Genomic DNA, 19,877 nt, shown 5'->3' with positions numbered 1-19,877 from the left:
TAATGGTGTTGTGCTCCTTGAGCCTTGTTGCGAAGGCTCTTGCAGTCTCTCCAACGTAATCTCCCCCACAGTCCTTGCAGTGAATTTTGTACACCACCCTGCATTTCTTTTCCTTCAATGTGGGATCTTTTGGATGCATCAGTTGTTTTACATGTATTAGGACAAGTTCTCCTTAATGTTTTGCCTTTTTAACACATTTTTTTGTTGTCTTCTATCCAGGATCCTTTAGAATTCATGGCACATGAGCTTCAGAAACATTTCAAGATGGGTGATCATGTGAAGGTTATTAGCGGCCGTTATGAGGGTGACACAGGTCTTATCGTGCGAGTTGAAGACAACACGGTGGTCCTGTTTGCAGATTTAACAATGCATGAGGTAGGTACTAACCAATCAAGGCCTACCAAAGCAGTTTGTAAGTTCTGAAAACCATTTTCTAATCGTATGGAACAGCTTAAACATCCGGATGTGCGAGAGTGTAGCTGCTTTTAAGTAATTTGCACAGTATGTTTGCACAGATTACTCATCCAATGTGAATGTAAGAATAACCAATGGAATTAGGGGTCTCAAAGCCCACGTTTTCAAAAATGGGGTGAAGTTCCAGAGGGGTGAGGGGTCCAAACTCAAACCTGCCATAGTATGAACATGTATATTTTCTGGAACAACAGATTATTACACAAAACTGTTAATGGTTTGAACCCAGGACTCATGTCATAAGTACGTAAATTATGATCATCCAGGTGAGTGTAGTCCTGAGAAGGACTGTTTGTGATGACTGTGGTGGCTTTGGACTGTTTGTGGTGAGATTATTACACAGTTTAAACTTTGTTGACAGTCTCCGATACCCTCGCCAACTGAAGTAACCAGTTCTATACTTTAGCAAGTTTTCTACATGTACTTGCTACTTATCTGACCAAGGCTTAAGTGCAGACTTGAATGTACCTTCATTGACTTCCATTCACTGCAGTTAGATTGAGGTGAAATTAGTTGCTGCAAGCAAGTGGATGCAATGTTTTCCCAGCCTATTCGGCTGCATAATGCAAGTTGATGCATGTTGACCAGTCTCTAGCTTTACTGTTTTCTCTGCGTGTGCACAAACATGCATTTCCTTCCTTGCTATCCGATGAAAGTTGATGTGCGTTGGTCACAGTGCTTGTTCCCTGTTTTGTCAGCCAACTCAAGTTTGTGGCTTGTGTATAGAGGCCGTCATGTTCAACCTTTCAACATCCCCTGGTTGATGATTTACCCACTTCATATTCTGTGATTGTGAGGAGAATTATCCACCGATCACTCTTGTTGCTACTTGTTGCAGCTCAAGGTTTTACCCAAAGATCTACAGTTGTGCACAGAGAGGAGCAGTGGAGTGGACTCCATGGGTCAGCATCAGTGGGGAGATATGGTGCAGCTTGAGTAAGAATCATACAGTTGTTTGTTCACCATTTAGAGTGAAAAACGTGTTGCAAACTGCCTGGTATTACTCCTAAAGGAGCAAAATTTAAAGTAGAATTTAACAGACTTTCTAAATTTAGTATAGCAAAAAAATTTAATGGAAAAGCTTCTCAGGGAAATACTGCTCTATACAGGGTACAATGCGCATTTGAGTTGTCACACCATGCACCAACTCAATCAATCTTAAGAACCACCTTGTGTAATATAATAAAGAGGCCAAGAGGTAAGCACAGCTCAAGAGCTTTCACTTTAATAAATGGTCATCCTTTTGAATTTCATCCACTGTCAAAAAAGTTAAAATCACCTGGTAAAGTAAACAGCAATATAGGAAAGAGATTCTTATTGACCTGCATTTGATGGTCAGTCTTCAGGGTTTCATAAATTGACTCATACTGAAAGATAGAATGGTAATGCAATTTAAAACAAAAGGAGTGCCACGTAGCTTTCACTTAAATGGTCACACACACAAGTGCATGTAACTTTTAGAATTTCTTGCACAGATTTACAGCGATCTACAGCGTAAAAGTTGGAATCAACTTGTACAGCGCAACAAGTGACACCATAAGAAGTTCTTCTTGATAGATTTCATTTGAAGCTTAAACAATTTTACTCACAATCTTACTCTAGTAATCAGCAAACCATCATTTGACTGAAGGTTTTAGGTGAAAAAAAGAAAGGATTTGAGGAGGTAGAGAAGATAGATTGGAGACATTGTCATATCAAAACCTTTTATTTCATTTGGGAGATACGTACAAAATTAATTACGTGTATAATTTGCTGGTTCCAGTCCACAGACTGTTGGAGTTATCATTCGTTTGGATAGGGACATGTTCTCAGTACTGAACCAACATGGAAAGGTAAGTAATCCAGTCCAGCTACTTAACTTCAGCCCCATGGGTTCCTAAAGGCTGATTTACACGTACAGGCCCCAGTTGTTCAAAGAGTGGATAACTTTATCCAGCAGATAAATCGCTATCCAGCCAATACAACTCTAATACTGCAGAGCAACTTATCCCCTGAGTAAAGTTATCCACTCTTTGAACAACTGCAGCCTGATTTATCAGTCTTATCTATAAAACAAATTGAAAACACATTGTGATCATCATGGTGGAGCTTGATACATATCATTTAATCTGTCCCACATGAGTATTTCATCTTCAGAGTGTAGCGAATAATAATTAGCATCACTACTGGAGAGTCCTGCTCAAGATTTTTGTTTAAAAGATCCATTCAGTTATATTTTTAGCCTTAGTGTGTTAATCAATTGCTTACCCTTGAGCTGTTGGGAAAACCTAATCAGCATACCGCTTCACAAACAGTAACAGCAGCCGGCTGTGTGGGATGTCCAGAGGTTTCATTGTGGTCAGCTGACTCCCAGATTAACTACTCCATCACAGGCAAATCCCCACAATCCAGTGATGAACCCCACACGCCTAGGCACTTGTTACAAAACACCACGGAAATACAACGTATGGTGGACTATTGTCCACCATCACAGTTTCCATAACCTCGTACAGTTGAAGGAGGGGCCATAGTTTGTTTAACACCTCATGTTGTGGAAACTAGGCTAAAATTATTTTAATTCCTTTCCGATAGTCCATGAAGCTTGAAGAAATTCTTTACTTAAATGTGTGTATAATATCAAGGCCATGCTATTCTGCTCTCAGGTCATACAAGTCAAACACCAGGCTGTGGGCAGAAGAAGAGAGAACAAAAATGCTGTAGCCCTGGATTCAGAACAGGTTTGATATTTAACGTTCTTAGACCAGATTTCTAATAGCCTTGTTTTTTGTTTCTTTGTTGTTTTTTCATAAACATGCCTTGTTTGTTTTATTGTTCCTAGAACTCAGTACAAGTCAGAGACATAGTAAAAGTCATTGAAGGACCTCATGCTGTATGTATTGATCAGTATAATGTCAGTTACGTTAACAAGTCGTTGAATGTTTGCAACAGTACAACCAGCGCGGAATATCTTGTCCAAGAAACTTGGACCAAATATTTTAATCTCAAAACAGAAATGTGACTGTTGACTGAAGCTTCTTTAACCTGGGTTGTGACTTCCCTTTCTGCAGCGAAGTCAGTCATCCTTCGACGATTGCCTTCTTTAATATAAAAAATTATGTTTGGCAATTGCTCCCAAAGGTAACGGATAGCTCATGTAGAGAGCTTTTGTCTTTACCGGCAATGATGTCAACACGACTGAGCAATCAACAAAGGACGCAACAGACACAGTACAGGGAAACTAAGAATAACCAAATATATAAGGGGCTTAGTTTCTAAAGAAGCTGTGTTGTCGCGTCGGTGGGGAGTAGAAACGAATGTAAGGTTTATCAACAGAGTTGATTAGGTAATTTGGCCGCCGTAGAGATTCGAGTGTTTGCGTTTCGAGCGTTAGCCCTTCATCAGAGCGAATCCAACAGATGTGCAAGATTCTAGATTTAGAAAAAACGTGTCTCTACCTCTCTTAAACTGCGGCTATACAAGCATTTCTCTTTTGGTTGCACAGACAATTCGGCTTTTACCTAAAGTTGTGTCGTCAGCATGTTAAGAAAATTAGACGTATAACCACTCGCACACAGGTGACGTGAACTGACAAGCTCGCCCTTTTTCGTGAAAAGTTCACCCTGTTTGAATTTCTTGCAATCATTTCCTTTTTTTTTTTGGTTGTTGCATCACCTGTGTGATGGTGGCTTCATGTGTCATTTTGTCTTATACGCATGGTACACAACATTTTTTTTATAAAATTGCGCTCAGTGTTTGCTCGTGTGGCCGTGGTTATAAATCGTTTCCTTGTTTGTAATATTTGTATGTATGTATGTATGTATGTATGTAAAACACTACACAATAATCATGCCCGCCCCAACAACAAAAGCTAAGGCGGTGCGTGAAGATTGTAGAAAAATGAACCACCAACTCTGACGCTAATGCTAACCTAAGAATGAAATACCAATATTAATAGTAGTTTAGTAAAAGTAAAGAATAAGAAGAGATAACGCAATCAGAGGGAGTGTCTCAGCTTTATGAAGAAGAAGCAAGTTTGCCTGTTCTTGGCACCGAGTTCCATAATTCTGCTCCACTATATTTAAAACTCTTTTTTTGTTAGAAACTCTCGATTTGGTTTGGCTGGGAAGTGCTAGATTTCTGAGTCGCGGAATACAGTAATAGCCCACGTATAAGAACCTGAATTTTTCAATTTAGCCTAAATAGGTTCTTATATAAATGGTACTTAAAGCGAATTTAGGCTACCAAGGTTCTTAAAATAGGTTCTTACATTTCCATACGAATTTGATCTGAATATACTGTATATATCATAAATATCATCTCATAATACAGGATAATGGCAAACACAATAGACATACAACATGGTACTTAAGCTTGAAAGAAAAAAAAGTTATGTCAATTTACTTTTAAAAAGATGATGATCTTAATTCAGCAGTTTCTACCTATACACTTTCGCAGCAACCCCACTGATAAGAACCTTACTTAAAATTTAGCCTAAATAGGTTCTTATATGGAGGGGGCTTAAAATGAAAATTTTAGCCTAACAGGTTCTTAAAACCTAGGTTCTTATACGCAGGCTAATACTGTACTGTGTAATTACCGATGACTTTTGCTTTTCTTTTGAAGGGGTTGCAGGGAGAGATTAAGCATCTGTATCGCAGTTTTGCGTTCTTATCTTCCAAGATGGTGATCGAGAATGGCGGGATACTGGTTTGTAAAACAAAACATCTCGTGTTAGCAGGTGGCGGGAAGGTAAGGGATTCCTGCGTAAAGAAAATTGCGATGCGAACGGATAATTAAAAGCGAGGAGACTGGAGAGAGAAGGCTCCTCTACCCAGTCGCTTCTCTTTTTTCCCACTCCTCGCCTGGGCCCCAGTTGTTCAAAGAGCGGATAATTTTATCTACTGGATAGTTCGCTATCCGGCAGATAAAATGAGTGCAAAATTTTCTCGATAGTATTATGACTTGTGAATAGAGTAAAAGTATATGTCGAATTTAAGTATGGGATTGTGTGGAAAACTTGCCAAAAGCGTTGGTTGGGGTACATTTGCTCCGCTGGATAGCGACTTATCCAGTGGATAAAGTTATTCGCTCTTTGAACTCCTGGGCCTGGATTACATGTATTTGCACGCATTGCAATTTACTTGGAGCTGCTCCCCACTATTTGACAACCTAAAATTCGTTTTATTTATGACAACTTTATTTGCATAACAATTAGTAAAGAGGAATGCAAACAGGGAGGAACCGAATCCTCACATGGAGCTGACCCCCTAACATAATAATAGAAATAGGATATAATATTTTCAGGTAGTATATAATACAAAATGTAGATAAATATCCAATCATACTAGGGTAAAATTGAACATTTGTCCAATAATATACGAGTATTATATAGAACCAACGTAGTCATCATAATGTGATGATAAAATGGGATAAATCCGTACCCTAACAGACCAACATAGATCATCCTAGCATCGGGCATGCCCTTTGTTCTGTCGAGCCAAAAGAGCAAGCTATCCAAACTGCTCACTTAATTTTCACGCAAAGTCACTGACCCTGCAAAGCACTTTGCAGGTTTCCTTGATTTGAGATGAGTTTGATGTGCTTAAGCTGCCCATGCGGTTGCTTAAGTATAAAGTATGAGAGGATGGTAATAAATCGTGTATAGATGCGGAAAACGGTACTGTTGCTCAGAGTCCATTTTTAAGAACCACGAGGAATTGCCGAGACTTCATGCCGATGCAAACACTCCAACTCCCAGCTGAGCTTTGGGGCAATGAGAATGGGTGTAAAGGGGAATTTAAGCCCATGATCTGATGAGAGGATGGTAACTGTTGAGCTCTGTTTGTTTCGCCATGCAGGCAGTTTCCAATACTTTGGGAATCAGTGGATTTGCTCCAGCCTCACCACGAATAACAAGTCCAGCCAGAGAAGGAGGTAAGTTTTGGTTGAAAAAATAAACACTTTTTTTTTTTTCATATGATTGCTTGTTAATACTTCTCTCCCCTCAGGTGCATAGTTGCTAGGTTTGATTGAGATAAATATCACGCGAGGCCAACTGAGGAGTTAGACTGTGCCCTGACTAAAATTGAAATGTTCCTGTGCCTTGGGTTTCTAAGCTACAGAACCTTGTGTTGTTATGACAACAATAAGTACCCTAGGTACCCTAGGTTTTGTTAAAAAAAAAAAAAAAAGCAAGAAAGAAAGAAAACAACCAACTGCTAGAACTTGCTTTGCCCTCAGCTTTTTGTTGAAATCGTATGTTTATCTCCATACCCATTGATTTCCCATGCCATGGCAGAATAAATGATATAAATAAAAAAAGGTAATGAATTAATGACGTGATGCTCTTTGACCTCACAGCTGGTGGTGGAGCCGGTGGGCGTGGTGCCCAGAGAGGAGGCATGGGACGAGGACGGGGTCGAGGCCGTGGAGGTCGAGATATGTCCCTTATATCACAGACGGTGCGCATCTCACAGGGGCCTTATAAAGGTAAGTTACAGCGTAAGAACAGAAAATGTTTGAATTCTTGTAAGAGTCTCGAGTTCGATAATTGAACACTGTCTATTTAACAATTATTCCACTCACGCTTGTTGGATATGAGATGATGGATAGGCAGCAAGGCTCGTAGCGCCGAGTTGGCTATAATCATCTCATATCCAACAAGCGCGAGTGGAATAATCGTTTTATTATAAACAATTGGGAAGCATTGCTGGATCTTTCTTATTTCGCTTTGCAAGAACAACCAGAAGACAATTTAATGGTCGCCATTTCTCAGGCATGGTATAGTGGCTCATGTACCATGGCCGGTAAGCCAATCAAATCCATGGAATGGCAGTATACAATGATCCAGAGCCTTTTTTAAACATGAAATATGCGTTATTGACCAAGCGTGAGGTCAAGATGGCTGGATATTGGCCAAGTTCTCGTCTCGGTCCATAAAAACGCAAAAAAAGAACGAGGCCAATATCCAGCCATCTTGACCGAACAAGCTTGGTCAATAAAGGATTTATTATATGGCTTAACCTTCAAGTTAAAACTACAACAACAAAACAAAACAGGACATGAAACTGCTGACTACTCGGAAAAGAAATTCTTCATAGCCGGCCGGTGCAAGATTTATTTTCAGTGCATTTTTGGATTAGCATGTAATCGTGGAAAACAAGGAATCCTAAATTATCGTAGGGCTCTAACTTTATAATGGCTTAAAGGGAGTTAACAGTTATTGAGAACGAAAAATTTAGATTTCGCAAGAGCGGGAAGATTTTAATAGAATCCGGCAAACTCGCCATTTTCAGCCGATCGCGCGGTGGCGTAAATAATAAACATTTTACACAGTTTTCGGCTTCCAATCATTAATTCTTGAATGAAACAATAGATTTTGAGATTATATGCAAACATAAGCCGAAAAAATGAGCGGGTAAATCAGAAAACTGGGCGAAACTTTCATAAGATTTTGCTGTTTACAACAAGCAAGACGCGGCTTAATTAAAAACGTGAGCTTCTTCGGCGAACTTGAGAAAAATACTTTTCTGAACTGATTTAAATACAGTCATTGCAAACCTAGAGAATTTATCACTTTGGCACTCAACTTGAGACAATAAGTTTTACAAAATCAACTCTATCTAAAATACTACACGCAGAGCAATTCACCGGTTCAACTCACATTCATTGTAGCTGAAACAAAATTTTCACTACACCAGGACGATTCCATTCTCTTTCCTTCCCTTTAGGTAAATGTTGAGAGTTTACCGAACTTTTAAGTGAGCGTTTTTCCCCGAAACAACGAGAAAAGCGAAGAAAAGATTGCATTGTTGTTGGGATTAAACTTTCCATGCCAAGTGAACGGGCAACGGGTAAATTCCCGAGCGGGCAAGATAGCTCCATCTTGCCCGCTCGGGTAGCCAATCACAGCGCAGGATTTGACTCATCTTGCCCGCTTGCGGAGCCAGCCATATAATAAGTTGCTGTTACAGCACAGGGAAGAAAATAGTAATGGATTTATCCGGGGAAGAGCAAGTTATTATGACTATCAGTTTTTAGCGACTTAGATAGATAGATAGATACTTTATTATAAACACCATTACAGCCATAAGCTGAATTACGGGATATTTACAAATTCTAATAATAACAAAGAGAAAATAAGGAAATTATCTACATCTTATAGACATGGCTAAAAATATAATAACAAAGAGGAAATGAGAAAAAAATCTACATCTTATAGACATGGCTAAAAAATAAAACTGTTCTTCAAACGCTCGGTCTTACATAGGGGGAGAATGAAATTACTTTTGCGTCTCAGTGCATATTGACAACTCTTCCTTTGAGGGAGGAGGCTATGGAGACTGTGGGTGGGGTTACAGACGATCTCGTCAAACAGATCGATTGAAATCTTTTCTCTCCTCTCGTGAAGTTTCGGTAGGCCAACTGTTTCTAGTGCTACACTGTATGACAGGTCAGGATAGATGATTCTGAATGCCCTTCTTTGGATCCGTTCCAAATCTACACTAATGTAGTTTGGTAGAGAACGATGGAATACAGGACTTGCGTATTCCAGGACGGGCCTAATACATGTCACATAGAATTGCACCAGTTCACTTGGTGCCACTCCGGATCTCTTGAGTTGACGTAAAAAGTAGAGACGAGAGGAACATTTTCTAATTAGTTCAGAGCTGTGCATGTTCCACTTTAAATCGTGGCTAATGGTCACGCCTAGCAATTTGGCACTGGTGACTAATTCAAGGGGTTTGCCATTTAGGACTAGGGGTTCAAAATCGTGGTTGCTATTGGAGAATCCAATTCGAAGTTCTTTGCACTTGGCCTCATTCAGTTGGAACCCATCGAGACTCGCTTGTCTCGAAAGGTCATCCACAGCTTCTTGGAGTTTGCTCTCACTACCCTTTGTAACTATTTCGGAACAAGATGTATCATCCACGTATTTCCACATGTCAACTGGTGTGTCCAATTCATTAATCATGACAAGAAATAACCAGGGGCCTAATTTTGTTCCCTGGGGGACACCGGATGGCACAGAGCGCCATTCAGAGTGACAATCCTGAGCAAGTTTAACTCTTTGTTTCCGGTCCATCAAGAAGTCAACGATCCAACCTTTGACTTGACTCGGAATATCATTATGTTGTTAGTTTTTGAACAAGAACACTGTGATCGATAAGGTCAAAGGCCTTAACGGAAATCAAGAAGGACTACTCTTGCCGTGGCACCATTTCCGTCGGTGTTAACAAGCCAATTTCTCTACAATACTTCTCTACAATACACAGGAAGAACTTGAAAAAAATGACCAATTATGTCAAGTTGCAATCCATTTCCATCCTAGCCAGCGACAGCCAAAGATAGTTAATACTAATTTCTGTGCAAAGTAGAGTAACTGTTAACAAAACTCAACTAATATTTTGATGATTCCATTGGCTTCTAAGCCAAAGTCGGCTTATATTTAGTAGCCCATCAAATGATCTCAAACCTGCTGTCTGGTCCTGTTTCCAGGTTATGTTGGAATAGTGAAAGACGCCACCGAAACTACAGCTCGGGTTGAGCTGCACAGCAGCTGCAAGACCATCTCTGTGGACAGAATGAGACTCACTATCGTTGGGTAAGCGTCATCTTAAAGAAATATTTAGCTAAAAAAAGCTATCTGATGTTATCTTAACCCTATCTGGCCCAAGAGGTTAGACAGTAGATCCAAAGGTGTTGCCTTTGAGGTCCGCAACGCCAAGTGATGACGTCATATAACGTGAGATTACCGTTACATCATCATTGACAAACGGCGACCATCTTGGATCTGCCGTTATAACAAAGTCGACGCGGGCAGAATCGCGTCCCCCTCCCCCCACCCCCCCCCCCCACGCAAAAAACCGCTCTAGATAGGGTTAAAATTACTTCATCTGATTGCACACAACAAACAAGAATAATGTAAAGCAAGCGAGGCAAAGTGTTGTTAAGTGTTGGAAAACGCATACAGCCAAGTTAGAGTGGCTTTCGTTATGTATGTGATGGGTTGTATGTGATGTGATCAGATTGCACGATTTACAGAATTCCGCCCGATCGCGCACTGACAAAAAAGAAATAAAATAAAATAAAACATGCTGTCATCATGTTGTTTGATTTCACAGTGGTCCGTCCAGCCGTGGATCCTCAGTTTACACCAAAACACCAATGTATGGATCTCAGACACCCATGTATGGTTCCCAGACCCCCATGCATGGATCACGGACACCTATGTATGGTTCCCAGACTCCAACTCATGGCGAAGGTGAGACTCCGGCTGAGTTGTGGATCGTAATATAGGGAGCTTAAGCAACGACGACGGCGACGGCAACGACAACGCCGCAAAACAATAGGTTTAATGAGCCAAAACAATCGCTCTGCATGTGCGTTTTACAGTTGGTACATTTCTTTGCCGTCCTCTGCAAAACAACAACGTGAAATGACCACATTAAAAAATTTGTCGGGAACGTGAACGTACGACGGTGAATTTTTCATTTTCTTTCTTAACTTGTACGCCACTCCTACCAATTTGGTTCCTGGATCATTCGCCATTTTTGTAAAAGTTGAGCAAGTTGAAATAATCGCGAAGTAGCACAAATGAAATAAAGATATATTTTCGGGTGACGTTTTCGTTTCCGTTGCCGTCGTCGTTGCTCAAGCTCCCTAATAAGAGCATGTTGGCCAACGAATTGTTGGTCAGAATAACAGATATTAGCGTCACGGAAATCAACAAAGCACGTGATAAATGTAACAATAGGCGATGTTTTGAAATTCATGTAATTTATTTGGGGTTTGTTTTCCTTTACTCTTTGTAGAGACTGGTATCTTTGCAAGACGATAAGTCTTGCCACTCTATTTTTCTTCGCTGTCTGAAAACAAACTTTTTTCCTCGTGGATACTGTTTCTGTTAGGCCCTTTACAACTGGCCGTCTTAACCACCGGCTGTCTAAGATTGAGGACTCTCTTGAATTCTTACAAAGTCCAAAAATTGAAATGTATGGTGTACTCTCCGTGGATATTGATAAACGCTTCAGCTTACAGTTCAAGCTCCACGTCGCCACGCATTTTACTAAATTTCTGATTACTTCAGCAGCAAAATCTAGGAGAAGTAGTTCCTTGTTGACGTTGTAACATGTTTATATTGGAGAATGACTTACGCTCACCTCAATTTTCCATTTGTTCACAGGAAGTCGCACACCTCATTATGGCTCCATGACACCTTCCCACGATCCTTCACGCACGCCACTTCACGGTGGAGCCTGGGACCCAACACAATCCAATACACCCGCACGCAATGAAGATTTTGATTACAACTTTGATACGTCCACTCCCTCCCCTGGGGTAAGGCTTCATTGCAGAATGTCTATTTTATACAGTCTTTATTTGCCACCTCGGTGCTTCCTTTTGCTACTCCGTATACGACTCTGATTCAATGGTATTTCTGCGCGGTTTGTAACTATGCGAGAAAAGAAAATTTAAATTTAAGGTGGCTCTATGATACCATTCCTTCAGTTTTCGCTGGTAGTGATATATATTTTTCTTGATTTTCTGGTTCTTTCAGCCCTGTGAAAATATCTGGGTTCAAACATAGTTTCAAGTTCTTAAGTTCTTATGCTTTGCTACCGTTACAACTGTTAAACTCCGTTTTCCATGGCAACCAGCGGATGATACATCTGTTGATTCCTTCACTCCTAGCTAGTTTCAAACGGGTTTGTCCGAATTTCGCGCGGTAAAATTTCGCTTTTTTTGTGTGTGTACAGAAGAGAGAAACTCCCAAGTTTCTCCTCGTAAAGTTAAAACAAATTCTGTTCATAAGTTTGGCCAATTTCGCCGCGTGCCAAATAGCTGTATGGAGTCACCTTAAAAAGACAATTGGGCATAACCACGCATTTTTTTCAAAAATAACTAAGCTTCACTTTTGAAACAAATGCCAGACATTATTATGTATTTGAAAACTTTTTAGAATTATTGTTTACTCAATTGTCTCTAAAAGGCCTTGCTAAGATCTGCTTTTGCCGCATAGTCATTGACCGCGCAAAAATTCTCAGCATTAGGAGTTAGCGTCCTTAAAGGGAGCAGTCAACAGATGCTAACCTGGCCATTGTCACCCAAGTTGTCATAAAAACATTGTGGATTTTTCAGTTTACAGCAAGCCATGCGTTTGTCATACCCCCCCCCCCCCCTTCCCCTAAAATAAAGCCAATTATTTGTTATTTTCATATATCTTTCTCGTTCTCTCCTTTAGGTTTATGGAACACCGAACCCAGCCACCCCCGGGGGATATGGAGGACCGTATACTCCCAATACTCCTGGGGGAGGGATGTACGGCTCAGAGCCTAGCTATTCTCCATACACGCAGTCCCCATCCCCTGCCGGTTATAATAACCCTATGACACCCGGAAGTATAGCGCCGGTATCCCCTGCATTCAACCCCCTCACCCCCGGGGCCGGCATGGAGGAGACACAGGCCGACTGGGTCACGACTGATATCGAAGTGCGAATAAATGAAAATCACGAGGTAAGTTAAATAAGAATGATTTTACATTCTTAAAACGAAAAATGGCACCATCAAAATATCTGACTAGGTGTTGGAAGGTGTTTTAGCGTAGATGAGATCGTGCGAGCAAGTTTGGTTTTGCTATTTATGGGCGGATCTTTGCCTTCTTGATGATGGTAAGCCTCATTAACTACATGAGCATAAACAACAAAAACTAGCTGTAAATAAATGGTCTCAGTGAATTGAAAGAGCTTGTGGCGCCTGTTAAATGTTTTTTGAGAAAACAAGCGGTTAAAGTGTTTTAAAGATTTTACAAAGAATGTATGGCTTGGTTGCAACTCGCATGTGTTTAATAACCTTTAAAACCAAGCACCTGCTTTTACTCAACTCTCACGTGATGTTCACGTGGCTTGTCGTTTCCAGGACCCTCAGCTAATGGACAAGAAGGGCGTGGTCCGCACTGTCTCCGGAAACACGTGCACAGTTTATTTGTACGACGAGAAGCGAGACGTCAGTGTTTCTATTAACAACGTTGATCCTGGTGAACCGGTTAAAGGAGATAAGGTATGCTGCTTGTCTTTTTTGACGAGTTACCTTGAACTGATTTTGTTTCCGCTTAATGCTAATTCAGTGTTCAGTCCGGTTTGTACGAAAGCATTTTAAAAGTTTTGAGCTTGGGTTGAGTGATGGCGCAAGCAGACACAAGTTTGTGTAAAGAACACGAGTGGGCAAGTAAAATCGCTAGAGGTCGTGAATCAACTATGCCAGCTTTCTGAAAGGCGTGTAAATTTGAACCTGATTGATGTCATTAAGTGAGTGAGAGACGGAGGAAAGAAAATGGAATAGTGTTCGGCACAACTGATCTGCATTGTATTGCGAAACCTAGCAAGTTGGAACTTCTTATAGATTTTCATCAAAAATTCTTGGAGAAATTTTAAAAGAAGCTCATTAAATTTTATGATAATTAAGATCACATTTCCAAACCTCCTTCACCGTTGTGATTTGCTTTGTTTTCTCTTCATGAATGTTTTATGAGTTTGAGAACATCGGTACTCTTTTCCCTGTTCTCGTTAGGTCAAAGTGATCGTGGGAGATGACCGCGAGCGTGTAGGAACTCTTATTAATATCGACGATCCGGACGGCATTATCAAGATGGACCAAACAGACCAGCTTAAGATCCTGCCGCTCAAGTACCTTGCAAAACTTGGACCCACGGATGTGTGAGATGCCTTCAAACGGTTGTGTTAGCGGTCGAGTTGTTTCATGCAGCACATTTTCTGTAGTGTACCTTAATTGAACTATGGGACAGCATGACTGACAAGGGAACGAAGAGAGCAAAGGAAAATTGACATAACTACACGGCAGGAGATGGACTTGTTGTAGCCCTTTCTCAAGAAATGTGATGCGAGAGAAAGAGAACCGCAATCATTCTTGCGCGCGATTCTGTTTTCTTGCCACGTACGATTGTCCAATAAGATGCAGTCTAAAACCGGATCTCGCGAATTCATAAAAATCTCGAGTGAAATATTGTGACGGATTCACAAATGTTGCGTTTTCAATTTACCAATAAAGTGATAATTCACTGTTGGGGATTGATGTCTTACTGAAACGAGGAGAACAAATTCTGTCCTTCCCTTCCCACTCCCATCTCGCTTCTAATTTTATCAGACCCCCGACTGTCACCCTTGTATGTAGTTTGAGCGCTTGACTGTTATGTGGATTTAACCTGAAAAATAAAATAATCCAAGGTCGATTGAGACTGCACGGTTACGTTGTCGCTTGACATGCTGCAAAAAGTTGTTTGCTAGTTCCCGAAGCGTTCTTTATCGTGCTCTGGGGTGAGGGAAAACGAGCGAACGGGGTCCAAAGGAGTTCTGTCTGATCGTACTGGTCTCTTTGAATGCCTTGGCCAGTTAACCACGAAAACAGCTCCCGCGGTCAACGGTTTGCTGACTAAATTTTAAGCGACACAAGATCGCAGATGTGAAACAAAAAAATAGGATTCAAAAGGAGCCATAGCGTAAGGTTGCTTCGTTCCAAATTTACAGAGAAACACAGAAAAAGCATTGCTAAATGAAATAGTTATTCAAATAAGCCTTTGTTTGCGAGGCGAGCAATACGTAAGCGATTTGAAAGAATTGTGAGTCAATTTTGAAGCGAAGTTATTGGCCTGTGAGGAGCACGGTTTACAAAAGTTTCGCGAAAACTGTTGGGAATAAGAAGAATCGGTTAATTGTAATAGTATTCCAGCACAAATTCGCAAACACAACCTGTAATATTTTGAGGATTCCCAGAAGCGCTCAAACATTCACTAGAAAGACCGCAGCCCCAGTGACGATCCGTCCTCGAAGCGTAATTTTTTAACTGTGAACTCTCGGATTTCCGCATGGTAGTCCGGCGGTCTCCCAACTGACCTAACCGGACAGTGGTATAGGCAACGAATTGCCTTCAGTCTAAACTTCTCTTGTACTTTTTATTGCAACCAAATCTTATTACTGTTATCAAATATTGCTGTGGGGAGTGTAGAAAATAATACAAATGAATCTATGCTAGTCTCAACTCTTGTATTTTTTCAGTATTACAACTTAATCTTGTGTTACTGCAACTAACTCTTGCTGTAGTAAACAAAGATTTGCATCAAAATTATATATCACAGAGCACGACTTTATAATGAAACGCTGTTTGTCTTTTCATTAATTTTGACACAAAATGTTGGACATAGTTGGGGGGGTAAAATCATTAATAAGGTGACCAGTTTATCGTTTACATTATCAACAGGAACCAGCAGAGACTAGCCGTATTTTGCGCTATTTGGTATCTGCGAATTATTTTAGCCGCTGGCGCAGACGTTGTTCAGGTTCTTTGCACTGCTAATAGTCCACATGCATGTCATCGGTGTCGTGTGAACGCATTTTAAATATGTTTAAGACAGAACTCAGTTATTTCCCCTCACTTTTCGTTCAGACACAAGAGGGTCATGCAATCGTTGCTTCAGGTCAGCTTTGTACAGGCCCAGTTTCCTCAAGTTAGCTTTAAAGTACGTCTTTTAAGTGACAGTTGCATGTGTGTGCAAGCAGTTATACTGGCAAGGTTGAGCCTGTCATTCCAGTTATCAGCTCCAACCGACTGAAACTTATGGCAAGGCGAGGAAAAGATTCACGAAGCCATGTTATAAGAAGACATGTATTGTCTAAATATAAAAGGCTGCTATTTAGAGACAATACTTAAGATTATTTCTTAAATCAGGAGAGCTTTTTTAATCCGGACCCTGCACGAACCTCTTACAATCAGATAGCAAAGTGAAAAGGAAGGAAAAAGCTCGTACCAAATGCTGCACGCAAAAGTCCAAAAAATCGGCATCAGCACTGACACTAATTATAAGCATGTATAAAGATTGCCAAATGTAAACTAGCTTTGAGCGCAGCAACTGAACACGAGCAGCGTTTGAAAACTAATCTTACATAATTAAAGTAATCCATGATTCAGAAGCAGCTATACTAAAATAGTAACTTCAGTGCCACTTATTCATCAATGATTCGTACTTGTAAATGGCTAACGACCCAATCATTTTGCGGTTATGAACACTTGCATACCAAGGGTAAGAGATCAATTTCTAATAAAACTAAAAACAATCAATGGTAAAGTGCATCAATGATGTGATGATGTTTCTAGGATAAAACGCAGGTTTTAACTCTCTGTTGGCCTACTAACGCGTTCAAGGTTTAATTATAAGGATAAGAGCGTTAGGTTCTAAAGAAACTGCGTTGCTGCGTCGGTGGGGAGTAGAAACGAAGGTTTGGTTTATCAACAGAGTTGACAATTAAAGGTAAATTGGTAAAGAGATTCCACTGCTGACGTTTTGCACCTTAGCTCTTCGTTAGATTGGTTTAAGCGATGGCAAAGGGCGGACGCTCGAAATGTCAGCACTCTAATCTCTTTATGGTTGCCAATTTACTGTTCTTTATCTGGCTTTTATCTACTCTGTTGATAGACCAAACAAAGTTTAACTCGTCAGCGTTACCTAACTAAAATAGAATGAGTTCTCGTTTGTTTGGTAGCCTACAACTATGACTGATTGATTTAAGGTTTCCGCTTCTGAGAGCGGCTTCAATCGAATTTTCTGTCTATTGTTAACAGCTGTCAATCGGTAGAGTACTGATAATGAATTTCATGCATTTCAGCTGACTTATACAAAATGATCAAGTCCTTGTGAAAAAAAAAGGTCGTACTAGTTAATGGCCTATAACAACATTGCAGGATTGCAGCGGTTAGGATTGTTTCTGCTCTCTACTATTTTCTGGGGGTAAGTTATTAAGAGCGGCTGACTGAGAATATCGAGAACTCGCGGTCAAAACTGAAATTTCGGATTTCCTCATATTTTGTCAGAAGAATCCCTTTAGAGAACTATTTACGAAAATGACATTAAAACTTTCCAAAGATTTTTCGTTTTCGAGAATTCCGGCATAATGTGAAATGCCGTGATCGCGGCGCAGCCGGCGTTAAATTTTGACGAGATTTGGTGCATTTTCAAATCGCTCGGGAAGGAAGACGGCTTAGCGTATTAAAACGAGCTTTTGAAATTAAGTTAGGGATCCTTCTGAGAATACGGTCTTACGAAAATATTGCTGGAGGATTCTTATTTACATGCAGTTTTCAAAGTCCGAAGATTCCTATTTTCAGCATTTTTGTTGACACTTGAAATTGTGGAAACTTTGCGGACAAAATTCTTTTCCTGGTACATCGAAATTTACAATGAAAGTTACAGTAGAGCAAAGCTCTATTCTTGTGCTGCAACATATCAAAAATTCAGCTTGGGTAATTAAAAAGCCAGTCTTTGACGGAATAAAACACATAGGGAATTTTTGACATATTTTTTCAAAAAATTCCTGTGGTCACGCAAGGACAAGATGACATGTTTCAATAAATTATTGTTTGTATGTTATTTTTACCGGAGAATTGTATAATTCTTGTTCCAAAACTAAATCTAATGATCTAATAAGTTTTGAATTGCTTTATATACCTTAAATAAAATAAGTCTAACTAGGGAGTGAGATGTAACACCAAATTTGAAAAGGTCAAAGTGTCATGTCACCTTTCTGCTCGTCCAGATCTCAACCAATTTTTTTTCATTGTCACATGGTGCATCTAGAAGTACTTCTAGAACCAAGTATTTATGATATATCTTACTAAATAAGAACTTGTTTCAATAATAAAGCTAATAGCAGGCGTTAAAATCACTTTTGGGTTTGTGAAGCTGTGCAAAGCAGGCATGTTTTCTAGATCACAGCCTATCAACAACATGCTGACTGTTGAACTCCTCGCATGTGAACACTTGAAAATGAGGAAATATTTCGAGGCAAAATCTTGCCCTGGTACATCGAAACTTACAACAACAGGTATGCTTGAGGTACGATCTGTTATTTTACTGCAACATGTAAGAAATCTAGTTTGGGTATAACATTTATAGTCAAGTGTTAACAAAATGGTCAGTCAGTGGTCAGTCACGCAAGTACTAGTTAACACATTTGAAGTACATTTTATAGTTTGTATAGTATATTTTCCCGAGAGAATGACAAAGTTATCGCTACAACACAAAATGTAATACTCTAAACAGCTTTTCGTTGCTGAATATTCCTATACAAAAAATTATTCACAGTTAGAGTGAGTGATAACTAATGCTACAGCAAAATTCGTAAAGGCCGATTGCCGTGGCATAAAACGCAAGGCCAGAATGATCGACAAATTTCATTATTGTTCTTCACGCAACTAGTACGTTTTTCACTAAACAGAAGGGTGACAATCTGCTCAGTTCTTAAATGAATCTGTACGAAACAGCGACATTTTCTACCTCACAGTCGATAGCTAGGGTTAATGACATGTTTACGTTTTTATAACTACAGTGTAGTATCCGAGTTGTATTTGCCTGCCGCTTCGATACCGCTGATATGAGATAAAATTCCATTTTGCCCGGCCCTTTGGCATATTTTCGAGTAGAAGGTAGATCACCTACACGTGGTATTGCTCACTGAAGACGAAACTTCCATCAAAACAAACGTTGCGGTATTTTCATCTTTTTCGCACTGAGGAGTTCAACTAACCCGTGTAGTCTGTTTGTCTGTTTGCCTGTCAATAAACGGCCTTTATCGTAGCTAATTAAACAGCATTTTCTGAGTCTTTTTGAGTATTTTCTTCCATAGTAAAGAAAATAACATTGATTTAAAGCTGGTTACAACGCATTCAACTTGTTAATAGATATATAAGTTTGCTGAAAATAATCCCTAGATCCCAGGCGCTTGCTTTTTCCAACCGGCCCTCAAACAATCTTGAGTGAATATGACATTTAAAAAAGAGGACAATGAATGAAGTTAATGCGGGGAGAAGAGGAAGCGAGGAAACTATTGTTTTATCTAAGAGGAGGGTACCATGTGGTATAGGGAGACAATACTCTGGTCTTAGAAGGAAAGGTGACTGATAAAACTTTAAAAAAAAGAGAGAAAATAATATTCAAAAACCGCTATGGTCTCAGCAATCATTCTATCGCTGTGGCTACTTTAATTTGAACGAATTTTGAATCTCCTTCAGTACACACATACCCTTGCACGAAAAAGGTATTCAACAATAATCCGAAGTATTTCCGCACTACAGATGTCATTTAATAGTAACTGCAGGTTTCTCATGCTCACAAAAAAAGCAAAGGAATATGCCGCACCTCTAAGGCCTTTATTCGATTCACCAATGATGATGATGATGATGATGATGATGACGATAATGGTGATGGTGATGATGATGATGATGATAATGATGATGATGATTTTAGGGCTTATTCAGGCATATATGAGTTTCACGAGCGCGAGGACGAGCAACGCTTGCGGAATGCTAGTCACGCAGATTTCTCCCTCTCGGCCCCTTCCGACTAAACTAGACGTCTTAA

The 19,877-nt window shown here is 40.0% G+C and overlaps 1 protein-coding gene across 1 annotated transcript in view; it reads left to right on the top strand.

Annotated features, from left to right (window-relative positions):
• The window catches only part of LOC146485086 (transcription elongation factor SPT5-like), a 28,160-nt gene extending 13,627 nt beyond the window's left edge, over positions 1-14,533 (top strand). Inside the window, exons 18-31 of the mRNA XM_085104035.1 lie at positions 220-375; positions 1,310-1,407; positions 2,234-2,303; positions 3,114-3,188; positions 3,290-3,340; positions 5,074-5,199; positions 6,309-6,384; positions 6,811-6,939; positions 9,949-10,054; positions 10,575-10,714; positions 11,636-11,790; positions 12,695-12,967; positions 13,370-13,510; positions 14,021-14,533. Of these exons, the coding sequence (XP_084960161.1) occupies positions 220-375; positions 1,310-1,407; positions 2,234-2,303; positions 3,114-3,188; positions 3,290-3,340; positions 5,074-5,199; positions 6,309-6,384; positions 6,811-6,939; positions 9,949-10,054; positions 10,575-10,714; positions 11,636-11,790; positions 12,695-12,967; positions 13,370-13,510; positions 14,021-14,170 (1,746 nt within the window). The 3' untranslated portion in view covers positions 14,171-14,533. The remainder of the gene's footprint in view (positions 1-219; positions 376-1,309; positions 1,408-2,233; positions 2,304-3,113; positions 3,189-3,289; positions 3,341-5,073; positions 5,200-6,308; positions 6,385-6,810; positions 6,940-9,948; positions 10,055-10,574; positions 10,715-11,635; positions 11,791-12,694; positions 12,968-13,369; positions 13,511-14,020) is intronic.
• The last annotated feature ends 5,344 nt before the right edge of the window (positions 14,534-19,877 follow it).

This window comes from Pavona decussata, unplaced genomic scaffold, assembly GCF_977016875.1.
Source record: "Pavona decussata unplaced genomic scaffold, jaPavDecu1.1 SCAFFOLD_28, whole genome shotgun sequence".
Classification (NCBI taxonomy): domain Eukaryota; kingdom Metazoa; phylum Cnidaria; class Anthozoa; order Scleractinia; family Agariciidae; genus Pavona; species Pavona decussata.
This window is presented reverse-complemented; position numbering and strand designations above follow the sequence as displayed.